The sequence below is a fragment of the Neomonachus schauinslandi genome, chromosome 9 (genome assembly GCF_002201575.2).
Source record: "Neomonachus schauinslandi chromosome 9, ASM220157v2, whole genome shotgun sequence".
Lineage (NCBI taxonomy): Eukaryota > Metazoa > Chordata > Mammalia > Carnivora > Phocidae > Neomonachus > Neomonachus schauinslandi.
The window spans coordinates 112489038-112511328 of NC_058411.1; the positions used below are offsets into that span (position 1 = coordinate 112489038).

Here is a 22291-nt window from a genome sequence, read left to right on the forward strand (position 1 = left end):
TGATGAAGCAGTAACATATTTTTCAAATCCCAGCCCCTTAGTTCACATCCTTTTAATATGCTATGTGGGAAAATGGGAACTACACATAACAGCACCCTCGTGTGCCAAAACACTATGGAATTCTTAAAGGGAAGCACTCGAGCACTGCCTGAGTGGCAAATGGATCACTTTTTTTACCTGAAAGAACAATGGACTAGCCATCCTGGAGTATGTGCTGGCAGCTATTTTCTCAAAAAATGAACAATGGGGCACCTGGGTGGCTCAGTTGTTAAGTGTCTGCCTTTGGCTCAGGTCATGATCCCAGGGTCCTGGGATCGAGTCCCACATCGGGCTCCCTGCTCAGCAGGAAGCCTGCTTCTCCCTCTCCCACTCCCCGCTGCTTGTGTTCCCTCTCTGTGTCTCCCTCTGTCAAATAAATAAATAAAATCTTAAAAAAACAAAAACAATGAAGGGGCGCCTGGGTAGCTCAGCTGGTTGAGTGTCGGACTCTTGGTTTTGGCTCAGGTCATGATCTCAGGGTCATGAGATTGAGCCCGGGAGGCCAGGCCCGGGGCTCTGCGCTCAGCAGGGAGTCTGCTTGAGATTCTCTTCCTCTCCCTCTGCCCCTCCCCCACTCATGCCCCCCCAAATAATCTTTAAAAAAATGCTACCTGATATAATCCACATAAACAAAAGCTTTTTGAAATATTCAGTCTCTAAGAATATAAGGGATCTCAAGGCCAAAAAGACTGAGAACCTCAGGTATAATAGCTGTAAGGCAAATTATTAGAAACCAAAGCTGTAGGGTAAAGTTCCCATACATTTTAATTGCCCTGGCCCCAGAATGATTGTATCAATTTATATTTTCCCCACAGAATATGAAAGTGCTTTCCTAGCCCACACCCTCTACAACACAGGTTATAAATCTTTCAAAAACTTGGCCAACCTGGGGAGAAATACAGGATACGTTTACTGTACTAGTTCATAAACCTGGAGATGCAGTCTGTTTTGTTGAAGAGAGGCCTGGCACAGAGCAGCTGCTCGAAGTCTGCCAAATGAACCAAGGAATGAGGAGGCTGGCAGGACCCTTCTGCTCACACACCCCCTTTTCATGTTCTGACTAGAACTCAGTCTAATAGTAACAACAACACAGATCTTCCTTGACTTAGGGGTTACATCCTGATAAGAAGTTAAAAATATTTTAAGTCAAAAGTGCATTTTATAAACCTAACCTACTGAATGAACATCACAGCTTAGTCTAGCCCACTTTAAAGTGCTCAGAACACACTTTAGCCTACAACCGGGCCAGATCATCTAACACAAAGTCTATTTTGTAATAAAGTGTTGCATATGTCATGTAATTTATTGACTACTGTCTGGAAAATGAAAACGAAGTGGCCGTATGGGTACAGAACGGTGCTAAGTGTGTCAGTTCTTGACCCTTGTGCTCGTAAGGCTGACCAGGAGTTGGGGCCCCTGCCCAGCATCGCAAGAGGGTCATACCACAGATCACTAGCCTGGGAAAAGACCCAATTCCAAATTCAAAATGGTTTCTAGTGAGTGTGTCTCACTTTTGTATCACTGTGAAGTCCAAAAATCAATAGTCAAACTATCCTAAGTGGGGGACCATCTTTATTGGGATAATACCTTTCTGGATATGTAAGACGTGGGATTTCACGTATGAGCTTCTGGGAAGGAAGAAAGCGACTCTACTACAGCAAAACCTCTTTTCTACTTTTGAAACTCCATTTTCATCCTCAGATAGAGGACCAACAACATACTGCCCATAAATAGGAAATTTTCAAAATTCTGTGAAGTGAATATAGCAGACTAAGACTATCTTTTGTGAGTTTTTCCTATTATCTTCAAAAGAGAGCTCTACTTTATTATTTTTTAAAAATGTAATTCTAATATAGTTAACACACAGTGTTGTATTAGCTGCAGATGTACAATATAGTGATTCAACACTTCCATACATCAGCCAGTGCTCATCTCGACAAGGGTCCTCCTTAATCCCCATCACCTATGTCACCCACTCCCCCACCCATCTCCTCTGGTGACCATCAGTTTGCTCTCTAGTTAAATGAGTCTGTTTCTTGGTTTGTCTCTCTCTTCTTTCCCCCCTGTGGCTGGTTTATTTCTTAAATTCCACATATGAGTGAATTCATATGGCATTTGTCTTTCTCTGACTTATTTCACTTAGCTTATACTCTATAATACCCTCTAGCTCCACTCATGTTGTTGCAAATGGCAAGATTTCATTCCTTCTTATGGCTGAATAATATTCCATTGTATATATATACCACATCTTCTTTATCCATTTATCTATCGATGGACACTTAGGCTGCTTCCATATCTTGGCTATTGTAGATAATGCCTCTCTAAACATAAGGGTGCATGTATCCCTTTGACCTAGTGTTTTTGTATTTTTTGGGTAAATACCCAGTAGAGCAATTCCTGGATCACAGGGCAGTTCTATTTTTAACTTTTTGAGGAACCTCCATACTGTTTTCCACAGTAGCTGCACCAGTTTGCATTCCCACCAACAGTGCAAGAGGGTGCCTTTTTTCCCACATCCTCGCCAGCATTATGTTTCTTGTGTTTTTTGATGTTAGCCATTCTGACAGGTGTAAGGCAATGTCTCACTGTAGTTTTGATTTGCATTTCCCTGATGATCAGTGATGTTAAGCATCTTTTCATATTACCTGTCAGCAACCTATAGGTCTTCTTTGGAGCAATGTGTGTTCATGTCTTCTGCCCGTTTTTTTTTTTTTTTTTTAAAGATTTATTTGAGAGAGAGAGGAAGAGCGAACGAGCAAGCAAGCGAGTGCACCCATGCGGGGGGGGGGGGGGGGAGGGGGGCAGAAGGAGAGAGAAATCTCAAGCAGACTCCCTGCTGAGTGTAGAGCCAGACGCTTTACTAACGGAGTCACCCAGGCGCCCCCTGCCCATTTTTAATTGGATTATTTGTTTTTGGGGGGGGGTTGAGTTGTGTTAAGTACTTTATATATTTTGGATACTAACCCTTTATCAGATATGTCATTTGCAAATATCTTCTCCCATTCTGTAGGTTGCCTTTTAGTTTTGATTATTTCCTTTGCTGTGCAGAGCTTTTTATTTTGATGTAGTCCCAGAGTTTTTGTTTCCCTTGCCTCAGGAAACTTATCTAGAAAAATGTTGCTACAGCAGAGTCACAGAAATTACTGCTTGAGTTCTCTTCTAGGATTTTTATGGTTTCAGGTCTCACATGTAGGTCTTTTAAAATCCATTTTGAATTTACTTTTGTATGTAGTGTAAAAGCGGTCCAGTTTCATTCTTTTGCATGTAGCTGACCAGTTTTCCCAACACCATTTACTGAAGAGACTGTCTTTTTCCCATTGGATATTCTTTCCTGCTAATTATTTGACCATAAAATCATGGGTTTATTGCTGGGTTTTCTAATCTGTTCTATTGATCTACGTGTCTGTTTTTGTGCCAGTACCATACTGTTTTGATTACTACAGCTTTGTAATATAACTTCAAGTCTGGAGTTGTGATACCTCCAGCTTTTCTTTTCTTTTTCAAGGTTGTTTGGCTATCAGGGTCTTTTGTGGTTCCATACTAATTTTAGGATTATCTGTTCTAGGTCTGTGAAAAATGCTGGTGGTATTTTGATAGGGATTGCATTAAATGTGTAGATTGCATCAGGTAGTATAGACATTATATTTCTTCTTACAATCCATGAGCATGGGATGTGTTCCTACTTCGTTGTCTTCTTCAATTTCCATCATCAATGTTTTATAGTTTTCAGAGTATAGGTCTTTCACCTCTTTGGTTACATTTATTCCTAGGTATCTTATTATTTTTGGTAAGACTGCTATCTTTTGAAAGGTCTGCTTTCAAGGTTGTCACTTGGCTGGGCTCTGGAATCTTGGATTTGGGGAGGGTTTCCACCATTCCCTAAGCAATAAAAGTGGCTCACTGTACCTAAACTGTTCACACAAATATGTGGTTTCATCTGAAAACCTGCTTTCTTTCTGGGAGTCTGGAATTTTGTTACATGCTAGGCAGACAGTGCCTACATGACTATCACCCAATAAAAAACCCTGGCACTGAGTCTCCTAATGAGCTTCCCTGGTAGACAGTGTTTCAAACATACTGTCGTCATTTGTTGCTTGGAGGAATTAAGAGCGTCCCATGTGGCTGCAATAGAAGAGGACTCTTGGAAGCTTGCACCTGGTTTCCTCTGACTTTGTCACAGACGCCTTCTCCCCATATTGATTTAGTTCTGTATTCTTTCACTGTAAATCATCACTGTGAGTATGACTACATGCTGAGTCCTGTGAGTCTTCTTCATGAATCATCAAGGTTTGGAGACTCTGCCACACACTCCTCTCCAACACAGGAAAGTTACCGTTGATTCTCTAAAGCTCTCACTTCTCTGATGCTTTGGGGCACATGTTCCAGGTAAGCTCATGGTAGAACAGCCATAGAAACCTTGAATTAGTGTCCTCAGTGTCCTTGCTGTTCAGCAGACAGAACAACGAACTGAGTAAGCGAAAACCAAGGATCTGAAAGTCATTTAACTTTCTGTTCCTCAACCCTGTGCAAGTATATACTGCCAATACGTGACTCAGGTCACTCACCTTGGGAGAAATACTGGTTTCCGTGCCAGGTGCTCACGAAGCTCAGGAGAGGTAGTATCAGAATTCATGTATCGTTCCACATAGTCTGACCAACGCTAGGATTATAAATACAAAACGGGGGTGGAGAGAGAGTACAAAAACTGGACTCCATCCTTCTCAGGTAGTCTAGCAAATTCAAGGACTAAACTTCAGAAACCCCTAAATTTTAACATCAAAAATATCTTTCCATAATGACACGCTGTTACTTGGTATTGACACACAGCTATAAATTCCTGTTAGGTAACAAAACCCTAAGTTTGTCTGAGATACTTTAAAAGTTATCAGAAGTCATAAATGGGTAGAGACTGGCTCACTGACAAGTTTTATTTCCCCACAGAGGGTGTTGTTAAAGAAGAAAACATACAGTGGCAAATGTCTGAAAATCAGTATCTTTCACATTAAAATCTGGATTTCTGGAATCTCAGAAAATTTTTTCCCCAAGATTTGGCAACCAGGAGCCAATATTCCCACAGAACAACAATCTCCCTTCCATAGCCCCTCAACATCATACACATGGCTTGCGTCTCTCATTAACATTACCTGCTACGCCTAGCTATGATAACCAACTCACTCTATCCACTCTGTGGGGTTGACAACTCCTGGCTTCATCTATCCCAATAAAAAGTAAACATGACACAAAATCAAGATGATACCGGGCAGATGGTACCTCATGTGTTGTTTCTTATACTTTAGAAGAAAAACAGGAAAGTTGCCAACCATGAAATGTCCTGAGAGATGGCTTTACTGACGGCTAAATGAGATTGCCATCAACCCTAAATATCTACCACTAGAAAGCCCTTCCCTTCCACTGAACACATGGCTGGAATGGCCCATACTTTAAGCATCAGGTTCTGACCCTTAACATGGCTGAGGCTGTCTTGGCCTTCTAGAAGACTATCACGAGGCAGATTCTCAGGATAGGACCGCTCTCTAAGCACACAGTTTCTGCAATATACTTGTCCATACCTCTGCTTCTACAGGGTCATCGGAGTTCTCCTCTTCCGTGTCCAGGAGCTCAATGGTCAGCTGAACCTGGCCCTGGCTCTGAATAAACATAAGCTGCAAATAAGAAACCAGGATGTAAACAAAAGACCATCTCCTCCAAACCTATAACCTAGCTACTCAAGGGTTGGGAGGTAGGGAGGCAATAAAGTTATAAAACTTCACTCTAATTGAAGAGATGAGGCAGGTACTCCAAAGTTTAGGAGACAGGTGATAAAAAAGGCAAAAGTCCAATCTTGCTACCAGCACAATGAAAGGTTAGAGCAAAAAGTACCATTTCATGTGTATTAGCTGAAGCAATAATCAATGTAAGAGTGTTTTAAACTTATTTTGTTCATTGGAAAGAAATATAGCATAAAGCCAGAACCATAAAATGTCAATGCCATTTTACCCAATAATCCCATTTTTGGAACTTAATACAAAAACGTTAAGCATGAAAGAAAAAAGAGAAGAAAAGGAAATAAAGAAGGAAAAGGAAAAGGAACTTCTTATACTAAAGTGAAGCAGAAAACATCAAACCCAACAGAGAGCAGCAATCAATTCCACCGCCATAAAGATGACCACCCAAGGGGGCACCTGGCTGGCTCAGTCGTAGAGCATGTGATAGTCGATCTCTGGATTGCAAGTTTGAGCCCCATATTAGGTGTAGAGATTACTTAAAAATAAAATCTTAAAATAAAATAAAAAGACTACCCAAGCCATCATACACACTGTGGTGTAAAGAACACAAAGCATCCACGTATTAACAAAGTGATCTGCTATAATGGTATCAATCATATTTGAAGTTCTCAAAATTCTGATTTCTAACATTTGTTATGATTTTTTTAAAAATTCCTATTTAAAAGCAATACACTGATTAGAGGCAAAAAACAAGTCATGCTTTGCATAAAAAACTATCAAATGGTGGTGGCACATGGGACCTCCCCTGTCAGAATCCCAAGATTTTCAAGGTCCTTATCCTAATGGCTTACTGCAGATAAGATCACTGTCCAAATCACATGGAGAAGATCATTTTACAAGGAAGCTTGAGAATCATCTATTTCAACCTTCTTCATTTTACACAGGAAAAACCTAAAAATCAGAATTCTCACTTCTCAAGTCCACTGAGTCAGTAAGTAAACAGGACCAGAAGCCAGTTCTGATTCCAAGTGTTCTTTCAGAGAAGCTTTAAAAATTCCTACCTGCTAGTAAAATTTAAAACATGACAAGAACATAATACATACAACATAAATACAAACACAGTTACTTCCAAAATAGATTTTAAAAAACTGTCCCTAGGAGTTTGCTCCTCCCCACCCGACCAGGGTGACCTAGAGTGTCAAGATTTATCCTACTGCTTAAGGAAATCAGTCTTTAAGGTGATACTGAGAAGACCGTCTCCTTTCTACTTAAAACTGAACTTAATATCACCTGTCACCTGTCTCGTTAGGCCCTTAACCAGGCGTTTACCCTGGTTATCGCATCTCTGCAACCACTCCCCAAGTCTTGACTAGTCTCATTATTTGACTGCCCACATCCATCACCCAAATGGTAACTGCCTCCAGTAGTAAACACACCTCTGGTTCCTCCACTGCTCCTTACTCAGTGCTACCAAACTGATCTTCCTGAAAGCTCAAATCCAGTGGGATAGTCCTTAAAAATGCTTCACCAACCACACTCGGAAAGTTCAAACTTTTACTTAGTATGGCTGAGGATCCTCTACTATTTGGACCCTCTTTCTACATATCTCCTTCCCCAATATCCTATACTTCATTCATTCAACATATGGTCACCGAATGTCTATTATTTATCAGGTACCTTTAGAAGACAACACAGTTTCTAGCTCGGAGGAGCCCAATTTAGTAAAGAAAACAGAAATATAAACAGCTATATTTACATTACAACTAAGGTAACTACCAAGGTACATTCTAGAGACATGGGCAGTATACTATGGGAATAAACAATTGCTCCTCGGTGAGCTGAGAATGATTTCATGTCACTGAAGTGACACTCAGGTGGCCACTGAAGGATACAGGGGAAGTCCAATCAATTTCAGAGAAACTACACCAGAGAAAACCCTATTTTTAAAAGTACATAAAAGGGGCGCCTGAGTGGCTCAGTCGTTAAGCGTCTGCCTTCGGCTCAGGTCATGATCCCAGGATCCTGGGATCGAGCCCCGCATCGGGCTCCCTGGTCAGTGGGAAGCCTGCTTCTCCCTCTCCCACTCCCCCTGCTTGTGTTCCCTCTTTTGCTGTGTCTCTCTCCGTCAAATAAATAAATAAAATCTTTAAAAAAATAAAAATAAAAAATAAAAAAAATGAAAGTACATAAAAAGAACTATACATCCCTCCCAAACACAGGGTGAAAGATATGAATAAGCAATACACAGAAAAGGAAACAGAAATGGGCAATGATAGAGAACGGGGAAATATGAATCAGAATAACGTAATTTTCTAGCCACCCAAATGGCCAAAATAAAGAAGTTTGATAATACCCAGTGTTAACTAAGGATGGGGAAATAAATGCTCCTATAGAAGTGCACCCTAGGGGAGCCTGGGTGGCTCAGTCAGTTGAGTATCGGATTCTGGATTTTGCTCAGGGTCATGATCTCAGGGTCGTGAGATTAAGCCCTGCACTGGGCTCAGGCTGGGCATGGAGCCTGCTTAAGAATCCCTCTCTCCCCCTGCCCTTGACCCCGCTCACGTGCTCTCTCAAAAAAATAAAAAAATAAAATCTTAAAAGAAAAAAGAAAAGAAAAAGAGTACTCTAGTATATATAGCCTGTGGCTGTAGAGATTGAGATGGCATTCTCCATTAAAATGTAACATTCAGGGACACTTGGCCGGCTCAGTTGGTGGAGCGTGCGGCTTGTGATCTCAGGGTCCTGAGTTCATGCCCCATGTTGGGTGTGGAGCCTACTTAAAACAAAAATTAAAAGAATATATATACATAGATATATGTATATATATGTATTTATTTATTTATTTAAAATGTAAAATACACACATTCTTTGACCCAGTGATTTCATTTCTTGGTCTCCACTTCAAATTCTAACATATGTGCACTAGGATACAAGCACTAGGATGTAGCACTATTTGAGAAAGTAAAAAATGGAAATTGTTTAAATGTTCACCGCGAAGGGAATGATATTTTTTAAGATTCTATTTATTTGAGAGAGACAGAAAAAGGGCGAGCGGCGGGGAGGGGCAGAGGGCGAGAATCTCAAGCAGACTCCGCACTGAGTGTGAGCCGGACATGGGACTCAATCTCACGACCCCAAGATCATGACCGGAGCAGAAATGAAGAGTCGGATGCTTAGAGTGTCCTGTGCCACCCGGGTGTCCCAGGAATGATTTTCTGAAAAATTTTTAAAGTTTTTTTTTTTTTTTTTGACACAGAGAGGGAACACAAGCAGGGAGAGTGGGAGAAGGAGAAGGAGGCTTCCCGCCGAGCAGGGAGCCTGATGCGGGGCTCGGATCCCAGGACCCTGGGATCATGACCTGAGCTGAAGGCAGGTGCTTAATGACTGAACGACTGAGCCACCCAGGGGCCGCCCCCCTTTTTTTCAAGACTTTTTTTTTTCCAGGAATGATTTTTTTTAAAACTATGGTACATTTTTACTCTTAAGCATGACAAAGCAGGTGAAAAAATGAGCTGGATCTATATAAATCAAAACAGAGAAATTCTAAGCCATACTAAATGAAAAAAACCATGAGGCAGAATGTGCAGCCTAATGTCATTTATTTCCATATACACACATGTATGTACGTAAAGGCATAGAAGAGGGTCTGAATGGATACACAGAGAGCTAAACGTGGCTGAGTTTTTAAAAAGCAGTGTACGATGTACACAGAAACAAAATGGAGAGGAGGCTGGGGCTCAGGGGTGGGCAGGGGATCTGAAGGGCTGCTTATGCTTAATGTTAATAGTATCAAATTTTGTTCTCCATATGAACATTTTAAAGGATCACTGACAAAATTTTTTTTGGTTACTAAGCCTGTTTCTGCTATTCCGTCTGCCACTCTGAAAACTATTCTTACCCATAGGGTAAGTATACCCATTCCTTCATAGGCCTTCACCACACAATGTAATCCATTGTTAAGTCATTGTGGGTGAGGACGGTAATTCCACTCACCATGAAAAACACACAGTAAACTTCTAATAAACATTTATAGGTTTAAAACCCTGAAGAAAAAAATCAACAACCCCGAAAAGCTTAGGAAATGTCTTCTGTCCTGCAAAGAGTACAGGTGATGGATTAGAAACTAAAGAAATAGGGGCACCTGAGTGGCTCAGTCATTAAGCGTCTGCCTTCGGCTCAGGTCATGATCCCAGGGTCCTGGGATCGAGCCCCACATCGGGCTCCCTGCTCCGTGGGAAGCCTGCTTCTCCCTCTCCCACTCCCCCTGCTTGTGTTCCCTCTCTCGCTCTGTCTCTGTCAAATAAATAAATAAAATCTTTAAAAAAAAAAAGAAACTAAAGAAATAACTGAAAGTAGAAGCAGACAACTAAGTGGACGATCTGGGGTCAGATCATTCAAGTACATGGAACATATCTAACAAGGATATGTTAGCTCTCTCCACTTGGCCAACTACAAACCTTATTCTGGGCCACAGGAACCTGCCCTTCTTATGTAAATACAGACACGTTTTGTTGGTTACATAGCTGCAATCATAGTACACAGCTTTGCATCCTTTTATTTGATTCAGTATTTTTATAATTTATGATTCACTATTACAGGCTCCAAAATATGCCACCTGGAATTCATACAATAGGCTGCTATTAACCATTCCCACAGTGGACTGGACATCTAGGTTGTTCCCAACTACTTGTTTTATTAACTACCAACAACAGTGGAGTAATGGTGGAAAATGGAAAACACCTAAATGACAAGACAGTCATAATTCTCTATAAAATATCAAACAGTCATGAAAAGATGAAGACCCAGGTATTGCTAACTGAGCAAAATAAGTTACAGACCATTTTGCCCAGTATACCCTCTTTCAAATCCTATAAAAGCACAGAGAAGTCTAGAAATGTCATCAGTAATTATTTCTGGGAAGCACTATAGGTGACAATTTTTAGCTTTTCTACAACAATCATGGATTATGTGTATTAGCATATTTATTTATTTATTTATTTTAGTGATGGGGCTTGAACTCATTACCCCAAGATCAAGAGTTTTATGCTCTTCCAAATACACCAGCCAGGTGCCCCTCTTCATTAACATTTTTAAACAAAGCATTATAATATTTACAAAGCATTATACTATGAAAAAACATCCAGAGAGAAAAAGGCAGAATACAAAATTGTAAAAATCATATTTGACAACTAACTTTTTTAAAAGGCAAGAAAGTAACAGACCGTCCACGGGAGACGGTCTTTTACTTCCACATTTCCATGTTTTTTATTCCCTCCAGTGAGCTCATAGGAACTCTAAGGAGTTCCAGGAGTGGAATCACTGGATCAAAGTATCCTGGTATGGCTTTGATTTCTGATGGACATAGTTCCAACAACTTATACTGTCACACCAGCATGGTCCTTGACTACATGAGTAACTCTCACCTTAAAGCAATTCTCATCTGACATGAGTTGCTCAGCCTTCCGTTGATATGTTGACTCCAGGAGACTCCTGGAAGTCTGCGTGTTCAACTGGCCTCCTGTGGCTCCATTATTGTTTTCTGCCAGGTAAAGGTCAGTCACCTGCACACAGATTTCATCACTCACGATGTGCTGCAGCTGGAATTAAGCAAAGGCAAGTCATCAGTGAACCAAGAAAATATTTCTCCCTTTCATATAGTCAACCTTCCTTTGATAGTTCCAGTGACTCAGCTCAAAAAGTTTTTTTGGTTAGTTACTTTAGAAAATTAATCACACAAAACCAGTATTTCATATTCTTGGAGAATAACTAAGCCTAAATCTTCAACAGTATCACTTGTCCATGACTAAAGCTTTCCTATTATAATTTTTTTTTTTAAAGATTTTATTTATTTATTTGAGAGAGAGAATGAGATAGAGAGAGCATGAGAGGGGGAAGGGTCAGAGGGAGAAGCAGACTCCCTGCTGAGCAGGGAGCCCGATGCGGGACTTGATCCTGGGACTCCAGGATCATGACCTGAGCCGAAGGCAGTCGCTTAACCAACTGAGCCACCCAGGCGCCCCATCTTTCCTATTTATTTAAAAGCAAAACTAGGGCGCCTGGGTGGCTCAGTCAGTTAAGTGTCTGTCTCAGGCTCAGGTGATGATCTCAGGATCCTAGGATCAAGCCCCACATGGGGCTCCCTGCTCAGTGGGGAGCCTGCTTTTCCCTCTCCCTCTGCAGCTCCCCTTGCTTGTGCTCTGTCAAATAAATAAAATCTTAAACAAACAAACAAAAGCATAGGCAGCTCATGTTAATGTGCTGCTTAAAGTTCTAAGGAATTGTAAAAAAAATTTTACATGAAAGAAATTTCTCATGGCTTCCTGTTTTTATGGTGCTTCTTTACCATTTATAACTTGCTTTCACACTCCTTTTCTCATTTGATCTACACAACTACCCCAGGCAGGAGGCTGAAGAGGGGGTGCACTGTTACACAGGAGACAAATTTCCATTTTAGATAAGAACACTCACTGTGTGCCAAGGTGAGGACAGGGGCTGTGGAGAACCATGAAAGCTAGATCCCTCTCTATATTCCCAGCCTGAGTACAAAGTCTGAAACTCACTAGGTGTTCAAGAATTGGTTGCTGAATCACTTACCCAGGGGTTTCCAGCTGAAGGAATAGAGTTAGGACTAATATTCAAGCTTCCTGATGCCTAGGCGGATATTCTTTCTAATACATTACTTATTTTTCTACATCAGATAAAAAATATAGTACTTAAATTGTAAATGTTAATTGACTCAATTTCAATACAGGTCAATCACTATTGACTGTTGGTAATTATTGAGACTATGTTCTTTTTTTAAGATTTTATTTGTCAGAGAGAGAGAGCACAAGCAGGGGGAGTGGTAGGCAGAAGGAGAAGCAGGCTCCCTGCTGAACAAGGAGCCTGATGTGGGACTCGATCCCAGGACCTTGGGATCACGACCTGAGCCGAAGGTAGATGGTTAACCAATGGAGTCACCCAGGTGTCCCACTATCTGATGACTGGGAAGTTGAACCTTTTAGAGTTTCCATTCTCATAGTTATGACTATATTTCTATGGAGGAATAAAAATTCCCTCAAATGAAACTTTACTCATAAAAAATGCCAGAGAATGTGAAAAACATACACAAGAAAAAAGCAAAATGTTAACTGCAGTATCAATTTGTCTATTTTACTTTAAAATTCTCAAAAACCACTAAGCCATTCTATTTTTAGGAAGATACACCCTTTTTGAAGTGCTAGTAACTATGACAACTACTTATTTTTAACTTAAAAAAGTCTTAAATGACAAGTATGTGTATTTGTAGATAAATGGACACAGTGCAAGGTCAGAAGGGTGACTGATCTGACAGTGGTAGAAAGGCCAGCAACTGGAGATGGTTAAATTATAATTAGTCCAGACAATGGGTTCTAACGTGGCCATTAAAATAATGCCTACGATAACCTGGTAACATAGGGAGAAGCTTAAGATACAGTGTTCAAGGGGGGGGAAAAAAGGCAGTGTAAAAAAAAGTGTATCTAAAGCATGGTCTCTATCACGTGGACACTTCTGGTTAAGACAGTCTTGATGAAACAGACCATGTCACTGACTCCCCATCCACACCCTCTTCTTGGATATCTGGTCCCTCCTAGAGTCTTTGAAAAGGGCAGCCCTATAAAATCAGGGACAACTTGAGGCGCCTAGGTGGCTCAGTTGGTTAAGCGGCTGTCTTCGGCTCAGGTCATGATCCCAGGGTCCTGGGACTGAGCCCCACGTCGGGCTCCCTGCTCAGCAGGGAGCCTGCTTCTTCCTCTCCCTCTGCATGCCTCTCTGCCTACTTGTGCTCTCTGTCAAATAAATAAATAAAATCTTAAAAAAAAAAAAAAAAAATCAGGGACAACTGGACAGCTCACGCTCCCAAGCTAGGCTGCTCAGATTCTCTCTCCTGCTAATTTAAAATGACATAATGAATGTGTTTGGTAGACAGACGAGCATCTAGATGGAAAGGTCAAGCAATGCTGGGGCCAGAGGCACTGCCATGGCAAGCCAAAGTCCCAGGGGGCTGGAGAAGGCTTGAGTACATGGCCAAATGTCCATCTGCAGAGAGGAGCATGAGAATGAAGCAGATTTCCAGAAAGAAGGCATGCAGGAGAGAGAAAAAAAAACCCAAAACTTCCCAGTCCAATCCCTACATTGGCCATTTTCTGAGTTCTGTACTAGATATCTGTGAGACCGCCTATTGTGTTAAGACAAATCCCTATTAAATTACATCTGATCCTTGAACAATGTGAGGGGTAGGGGCAATAACCCTCCACAAAGCCGAAAATCTGCATGTAACTTTTGACTCCCCCAAAACCTAACTAGTCATAGTCTACTAGTGACCGATAAGCCTTACTGATAACATAAACAGTCAATGAACAAATATTTTGTATATGTATTATATACCATATTTTTACAATAAACCTAGAAAATATTAAGAAAATCATAAGGAAGAGAAAATGCATTTACAGTGCTATGCTGTATTTATTGTAAAGAATCCATGTGTAAGTGGACCAGCACAGTTCAAAGCCCTGTTGTTAAAGCATCAACTGTACTCTGAAAAAGGTAAATGTATGGCTTGACCTTGAAATATATGTTCTACCTCCAGTCAGCAATGAACTCTGGGAGAATATCAAACAGGATGAGGAGAATGAGAGAAGATATGCCTCCAATTGAGGAGTAAGATGAGAAGCATGAACATAGGTTTTAAAAACACTGGATTTGGGGGCGCCTGGGTGGCTCAGTTGGTTAAGCATCTGACTCTTGATTTTGGCTCAGATTGTGATTGCACAGTTGAGGGATTGAGCCCCACGTTAGGCTCTGCGCTCTGTGCTCAGTGTGGAGTCTGCTTGAGATTCTCTCCCTCTGTCTCTCGTGTGTGTGTGTGTGTTTGTGTCTCAAACGAAATCTTAAAAAAAAAAACCCCACTGTATTTGGGTTTCTGGACAAAACCTGTTTCTTAAAAAGATTAGACATTATGTATTACTGACTCAAAATCATAACCAGGTGCTTCTAATAAGTGGACAATTATATATAGCTTCAAAAACCAACCCCGGGTTTATACAAGTTAATTCTACTGGATGTTTAAAGGTGCTGGGCTGGCAGTGTGTAAGACTTTACTTCTAGCTGTAGCAGCAGCACACTTAGAAGCAGAAGCAAATGATAACTGGAGTTTCTAGTTTACATATATTTAATTTTACATATGTTTATGTTTGTACCCATATAATGATTTCAATTAGGAAGGCCTCTTAACTTCTTCGATTTCCAGGAAAAAACTGAATACCTGACAACCTTCATGAAGATGCCAAGATTCAGTTATGTGAAGTGTTCTTCCTTGACTCTGAGGAGATCCTGTAAAAGGGTGCAGAGCCATGCATCCTTCCGAAATCAAGGGAAAAGCCTGGGTACTTTGCAAAGAATTCCATATTTTACTCCAAGAAAACACTGAGCAACAAGCTTTTATTCCCCATAGTGGCAGTGAGGACTCTAGAATTTTCTTTGTCAAGTTTTCACTTTATTATTTTTTTAAAGGTTTTTATTTATTTGAGAGAGAGAGAGCATGAGAGAGAGAGAGAGAGAGAGCATGAGAGAGGGGAGGGTCAGAGGGAGAAGCAGACTCCCCTCGAAGAGCAGGAAGCCTTATGTGGGACTCGATCCCGGGATTCCAGTATCATGACCTGAGCTGAAGGCAGTCGCCTAACCAACTGAGCCACCCAGGGGCCCCAAGTTTTCACTTTAAAGAAAGTGACGACCAACAAGACATTCTGATCCCTTCAGAAATTCAGAACTCAAGGCAAAAGCGGAAACCTTTTTGCTATAAATTATCATTGCTGTAAAGAACATACTTACAAACTCCTGAGGTGCCACAGGAACAAATCACAAAACCAACTACAAATCTAAGTCAAGCAGAACCTCAGATAGGGAGGTAGACATAGTATTATAGAAGATGTTGTATGAAACCATTCCCGCAAAAGGAACTTCAAATATTAAATGAGGACAATACACAGAATCACCAACACAGAAGTGGAAGCGTTACCCACTGAAAGCTCCCCACTGGGCCATTAGATAAGAGCGGGGCCAGTACCAATGCTCGCTCTATAGGTAGGCAATGAGAAAGGGGCAAGACATTGGGTCGGCAGTAGGCTCACTCAACTGTGAGGGCATACCGAGCAGAGCAAAGGAGTCCATTTAGCGGCTGAAGTACTCCCACTTTGTTAACATGAAAGATCCGACATCATGTTAACCTCCCCCCTTTCCTCTAGACAGCCATACGTCCATAAACATCACTCTATGAGCAAACTGCCCTTTTTTCTCCAACAGAAATCTTGCCTTTTCTCTTTGCCTCATCCATCTTTAGGTAAGGACTTCTTCCCTCACCAAACCTAGCCTCCACTGTGCCCTCACCTGTCTGACAATGCTCTGGATTAGTTTGTCCATGGTGAAGGCAATGTAGGCGTGAATGGTGAACATCTCTCTTAGTGAATCTTCGTACTGCGACGAGTCTATGTTGCCATCCAGCAGGCTCCGCACCATATCCAGGAAAGCTGGGTAATAATCTTCTACGTCAACATCCACTGTGGGAGAGATGGGAGAGGTGAGGCCTTACCTTGCTACGAAAAGGTCAGGAGAGAGGGCAGGGCGAAACCCCACAGTTGGCCTAAAGAGCCTCTGATGAAAGAACCCTAGGTATTCAAACATACGCACTCAATCAGCCGTAGCCAGAGGTGACATCTGACAGGTGGCTACAATGGCCAGTGCTATCAGGGGACAGTGACCCTGCAACTTTAACGGGGGCTCTAACACTCTGTCCATGCCAGAAAGACACTTCCATTACACTAGAGCTGCCTGACAGGAGAGCAGAATATCCCAGGGAAGAAGTTTCTTCAAAAAGTTGTTGGCTCTCCTGCTGAGAGAGGAACCTGCCCTCCCAGCCTGCAGAGAGCATTCCTCACATGGGTCACTTGCTCATAAAGCTATTTCAATGAAGCATAAAGTGCAGATGAGAAAAGGCAGACAGCACCACACTCGAGCCCTGGGAAACTTCTCAGGAACAGAAAAATAGGAGTGCAAATTAAATCCCCTATGAATAATGAAGTAATCTGCATTTGTCAAAGTCCTTCTGTTTAAAAATGGATTCCCAACGTTGTACTTCACAAATTGCATTAAATGATCTGTACTTCCTGCACATGAATCACTTCAACCAGCAGCTAGAATCTTTTCAGTTGTTACAGAGACATTCATTTGGCAACTAGCAGAGTGCAAAAGGAAGCATGAAAGGACTCTGCCTTTAACTTACGTAAGACCTATTTACTGATATCCAGTGCTGGCAATCAAGACGGTGGCATGAGGGGGTCACTGGGGTATTGGTTATACGGTTTCTTTTTTTAAATTAACATACTTGTTTCAGGGGTACAGGTCTGTGATTCATCAGTCTTACACAATTCACAGCGCTCACCATAGCACATACCCTCCCCAATGTCCATCACCCAGCCACCTCATCCCTCCCACCCGTCTCCATTCCAGCAACCCTCAGTTTGTTTCCTGAGATTAAGAGTCTCTTATGGTTTGTCTCCCTCTCTGGTTTCGTCTTGTTTCATTTTTCCCTCCCTTTCCCTATGATCCTCTGCCTTGTTTCTCGAATTCCACATATCAGTGAGATCATATGATAACTGTCTTTCTTTGGTTGACTTATTTCACTTAGCATAATACCGACGTGGATGGAACTAGAGGTTATATGCTCCTTGATCCAGGTGCTGGTTACACAGGTGTGCTCACTTCGTAAAAATTCACTGAGCTACACAATTTGGATTTGTATATTTTTCTATATGTATGTTGCAACTTGATAAAAAGTTCACTAAACTGAAAAAAAAAAAAATTACAAGAACTCTTTTGTCCCTGACATCTGGTTACCCGTTTGTAAAGTCTATACAAGAGAAAACAGACTGAGGAGCAAAAGCTAAGTCCATCTCCGTTTATCTGAAGTGTGATGGGCTCATCAAAGACATGCAAAACAGAGAATACAGTTTAAAAGCAACTGGCTTAACTTTCACCACAGAATATCACCTTGTTCAGACCCACAGCACAGGCATGGGCTGTGCTACTGCTAGGCAGATGGTCTTACGCCAGAATAACGCTAGGAGCCCAAGTCAGACTTGTGCCCACGAGTTATGATCAGTGTGAGACTTGGCGTTACCGCTCAAGACCCAACAACGTAAGCCTCAAACCAGGTTACGTCAGTGATCAAGCCAGGATTAGACCATTTGCTCTCTCATTTCTACCCAAGCAGATGGAATCACCGCTCTGAGATCCAAAAGTTGTCTCTCTCAAGCTAGGATTATCGAGATAAAGGCTTTTAACATTAATATCCAGTGTCATTAGCTCTTCAACAGATAGAGAGTTAGGGTCACACATGGGCTTCTTACATCAGCAACAGTTTAGAAATTTTTTTTTAAAGATAATTCACTCCACAGATCGGCTATTTCTTCACGGGCACAGAAGAAAGGCTCCACGAAAAAGTTTTTGGTTCACAGCTCAAAAACCTAACTTATGAACGGAACAGTTCTCTAGAAGCCGTAACAGAGAATTACTTAAAGCACAGGTGGCTTCCTCAGCCCACATTTATTTTCGTTTTCCTGTGTTCTCTATCTTCATTTCTGTTCTGAGGTCTGCTGTCTCACACCATCTCTCGACTTCCAATCTCCTTTCCATAAACTATTTCTATTTATTAAGGAATGAACCATGAACCTCACTGGCTAAGAAGTCCTGCCCAAACATATCTGAGAAAATTCGCATCTGTCTTAGGCATGAACAACTAGGAATTTGTGTTCCGTCGTGGAGCAGAATGGACTGTGACATTTTAGTCCCACCCTGTCCTTTAACACACTCTGCAATACCTCAGAGATCTGCCATTTGGGAAACTGATGGCAACTGATACCCACTACCCAGGTGTCCACAGCAGCAGCCACTGAATGTCCATGATCCTAGCACCGCACAGGGTGCTTTGCATACTTTCCCCAATCGTCCCAACAACCCCACAAAGAATTAAGGAGCACCTCCATTTCATAGGTACACAGGTTTGGGAGCTGAAGTAAGGTCACACAACCAGTCAATTCCAGAGCTAGGATCTGAACCCTGGTCAGGCTCTAAGGCCTGCCTGCCTGTGCTCTATGCATAAAAGAAAGCAGTCTTGAGTCTAATTCGGCTCTGAGGCCCCCCAACCCCTCACATCGTCCAGACACCAACAGTCTAAGCACTCACTAGGTTCTTTGAGACGTAGCTGGATGGCAGGGCTGTCGCTCTTGTCTCGTTTTATGCCCAGCACTTCCCGTTCCCACTCTCTCTCTCGGTTTTCTTCTTCAATTTGCCGTTCAGCTTGGGAACAAATCCGCAGCAGCCGCAAGCAGAGAATCTGGTGCAGTCGCATAAAGATATACCAGTTGTTATTAACATAGAAGAGGTTGTATACTTCATCCATCCCTCTTAACTTCTGAGCTGCTGTGTTACTAAACAGTAGCTTGGACTTAGGGGGACTGCCCCCAACACCATTGTGCTTCTTAGCTGCCCCTGTGGCTTCATCTACATCCATCTCTTCTTCCTCCTCTTCCTCCACATCTGAGAGATCACCTCTCTGAGCAAAGAGCAGATCTGGAATGAAATGATGCATGATTTGCTTGATTTTATACTTGTCCTCCTTCTGAATGCCAGTCTGCCTTTTCACGTGGTGGATAATCAAAGCAGCGGCATCTTCCAGGATCTGTTTGTCTTCGTAGGCAAGTGAGAGGTGTGGGCCAACAGGTACACCGGCATTGTCTTCTGTAGCCTGCTCTTGCCTCTAACAGGAGAGAGACGCAAAGTATTATGTGACATGTGTCCAGCAACAACAAAAAGACCTACGAGACCGCGCTAGCAGTACTGTCTTCCAACCCACAACTTGCAGAAACAGAAATAGATAATGCAGGAGGTATGGTCTGACACCAACATACTGGTATCTTCTAGACTGTGAAGACCTACTGGGGACAATGGGACAAAACTGGGACCATCTTTCAAAATTCTGTATTAGTATTTATGGATATGGAGGATACCACATGAGGTCTAGGACTTGAGGTCTCCAATCTGAGGGGGGGGGTGTGTGTGGAAGGTGACAGATCTAACAAAACTGGCAAAACAGGGATGCTTATTTAAGTTTATGTAAGAGCTCATTTTACCACTCTCACCCCTTCCGTCTATGTTTGACATTTTCATGATAAAACGCTTTTAAAAATTCAAGATCATATAACTTTTAGGAATTCTCAATCATACTGTATTTATGTCTCTATCCACTCCCCATGACTGTGAGCCCCAAGAGAACAGGATCAATTTCTTAATCATCACTGTATCCTGCCTTCCAGTACTATATACACTCCTGGTAAGTATGCCGAATAAACATGGATTAGAAAGTGTCTGGGGATTAATGATAAGTGTTTCAGTTGCGGGAAGTTGAGAGGGGCTATGTGAATGAAGACGAGGTACCGTTTTGAGGGAAACAGATGGAAAGACAAGTGGAAGAGGGAGGCAGCAGGCACAGACAAAGCCAGGATGGTAAACTGGGAAACCAGTAAAGCAGCTCAGGAATAAAGGTGAGGCTTAGATTTAAAATGGCAGAATCAGGAATAGAAGTCTATGGCAGTTTTGAAGCAAGAATCAACATGTCTCAGAAGGTCTTGCTTTCATATACCAAAGATGATTTCCAGGAATCAAAGCAGCGCTGAACATAAAGCCTGGGGTCCTCTCACAAATATAAAAACCTCCAGCTCACCTCATCATAGATACTCTCAATCTCGTTGAGTAAGCTCTTTGACCTCAGGACCTTGGTGTCATTCTGTTTAAAGTTGATGCCCTGGTGGTCCAGAGACTTCAGGTAGTATTTCTCATTTTGCTCTCTCCACACCTTGTTAAAGCCTCTCTGAGCTTCTCGCCATTCTTCCTCTTTCATCTTCAACCTGGGGGGGGGGGGGGGGGGGGGGGGGGGGGGGGGAAGTAAAAACAAAAAGACAGGGGAATTCAGATGTGGGAATTTTAAGGGAGGGAGTTAAACTCCTTGGGTTTGAATCCTGGCTCTGCCATATGAGACGGTTTCCTTATCGGGAAAATAGGGATAACAGCACCTACTCTCTAAGGGTTTTTTATTTTATTTTTTAAAAGATAGATAGATAGATAGATAGATAGATAGATAGAAATATTTGAATGTTTAATAGCCTAGTTCCACATCCAGTAATAATAAGATAGATCTATCTATCTATCTATCTATCTATCTATCTATCTGAGAGAGAGAGTGAGTGAGAGACAAAGCACCAGCAGGGAGACGGGGAGGGGCAGAGGCAGAGGGAGAAGCAGACTCTCCACTGAGCAGGGAGCACAATGTGGGGCTCGAACCCAGGACCCATGTCTTGGGATCATGACCTGAGCCGAAGGCAGATGCTTCACCAACCACCCAGGCGCCCCTCTCTCAGGGTTTAGAAGTGAGAAATATGTCAGACTTACTTTATTTCACATGTCAAAAGATACAATAGGTCAAAATTATTGGCAACTTGGGATACTGTTATTCAAATTGTTATACTGTTATTCAATCCAGGCTTGAACTCTTGTTACATGAGGAAATTACTCAACCAGGACTTATTTTGGAGAGGTAATTTGTCCCAAAGTCAGAAATCTTACCTAGAATAGTTATTTCTCAACAGCATTCCACAGAATACCCTTGAAAAGGGGGTTCACTTCCTTGACCAGCTAAAAAAAGCACATCTCTTTGCTGCAGGACTTCTAAGAACATTTACTACGCTAATGTAAATGCAGAAGTCTGAGAGCAGAGAACTCGCACAGTAATGCTCCTTTGCACACACAGTTTGGGAATTTCTGATGGCACAGCCGATCGAGGAGAGTAAAATCAAGCACTAGAACTGAAGAGTATCCTACATCTCAAAGCCAAAAGTTAAATGCTGCCAGCATGGCAAGAAGAGGGACAGCCTGTGCCAGCTCTTGAGCGAATGACTAGGGAGGAACAAGAAAAGCCGGGCATCCATGAGCTGTGCAGCAGACAAGAGTTCCTTCACACCACCACTGCAGGGGATACTGAGAGAGGACCCAGCTGTTAGCTGGGCTTCACAGCAAAGTGCCATGGACTTGAAGGAGCCTGGCGCTCAGCTGTAGCTCTGGCCTCCTTGATGCCTGGTCTTGGGTGGGTACAACAGCCCCTCTACACCTCAGGCTGAAGGCTTGTCAGGAGGAAAAAGAAAGACGTTCTTGGTAAAAATGGCAAGCTAGCCTTTTTAAATAAACATCAATTTTACAAAGACAAAAAAGAGTGTTTTCCTTATTAAAAAACAAAGATGTTAACAATGGTTAGTATTGAGTGGCAGGAATGTGGGTGGTTGTGTTCTACTTTGTTCTCTTCTATATTTTAAAATATTCCCTTAAACACACAGAGCACTCCACTGTGGACTTTCAAGGTTTGTTCTCTACTGCTGATTACACAGAACCCCATCAAGAAGCTC

At 42.0% G+C, this 22291-nt stretch overlaps 1 protein-coding gene across 4 annotated transcripts in view; it reads right to left on the reverse strand.

The window, feature by feature from the left end:
• Positions 1 to 22291, reverse strand: part of SIN3A (SIN3 transcription regulator family member A) — a 50863-nt gene that overhangs the window by 7647 nt on the left and 20925 nt on the right. For 3 of the 4 annotated variants that reach the window (XM_021694064.1, XM_044918401.1, XM_021694066.1), the window contains 6 exons: positions 20560 to 20743; positions 19023 to 19596; positions 16170 to 16339; positions 11189 to 11362; positions 5610 to 5702; positions 4605 to 4699 (listed from right to left, as the gene is read on the reverse strand). In XM_021694064.1, the coding sequence (XP_021549739.1) occupies positions 4605 to 4699; positions 5610 to 5702; positions 11189 to 11362; positions 16170 to 16339; positions 19023 to 19596; positions 20560 to 20743 (1290 nt within the window). The remainder of the gene's footprint in view (positions 1 to 4604; positions 4700 to 5609; positions 5703 to 11188; positions 11363 to 16169; positions 16340 to 19022; positions 19597 to 20559; positions 20744 to 22291) is intronic. The other variant, XM_021694065.1, reaches the window with a different exon arrangement.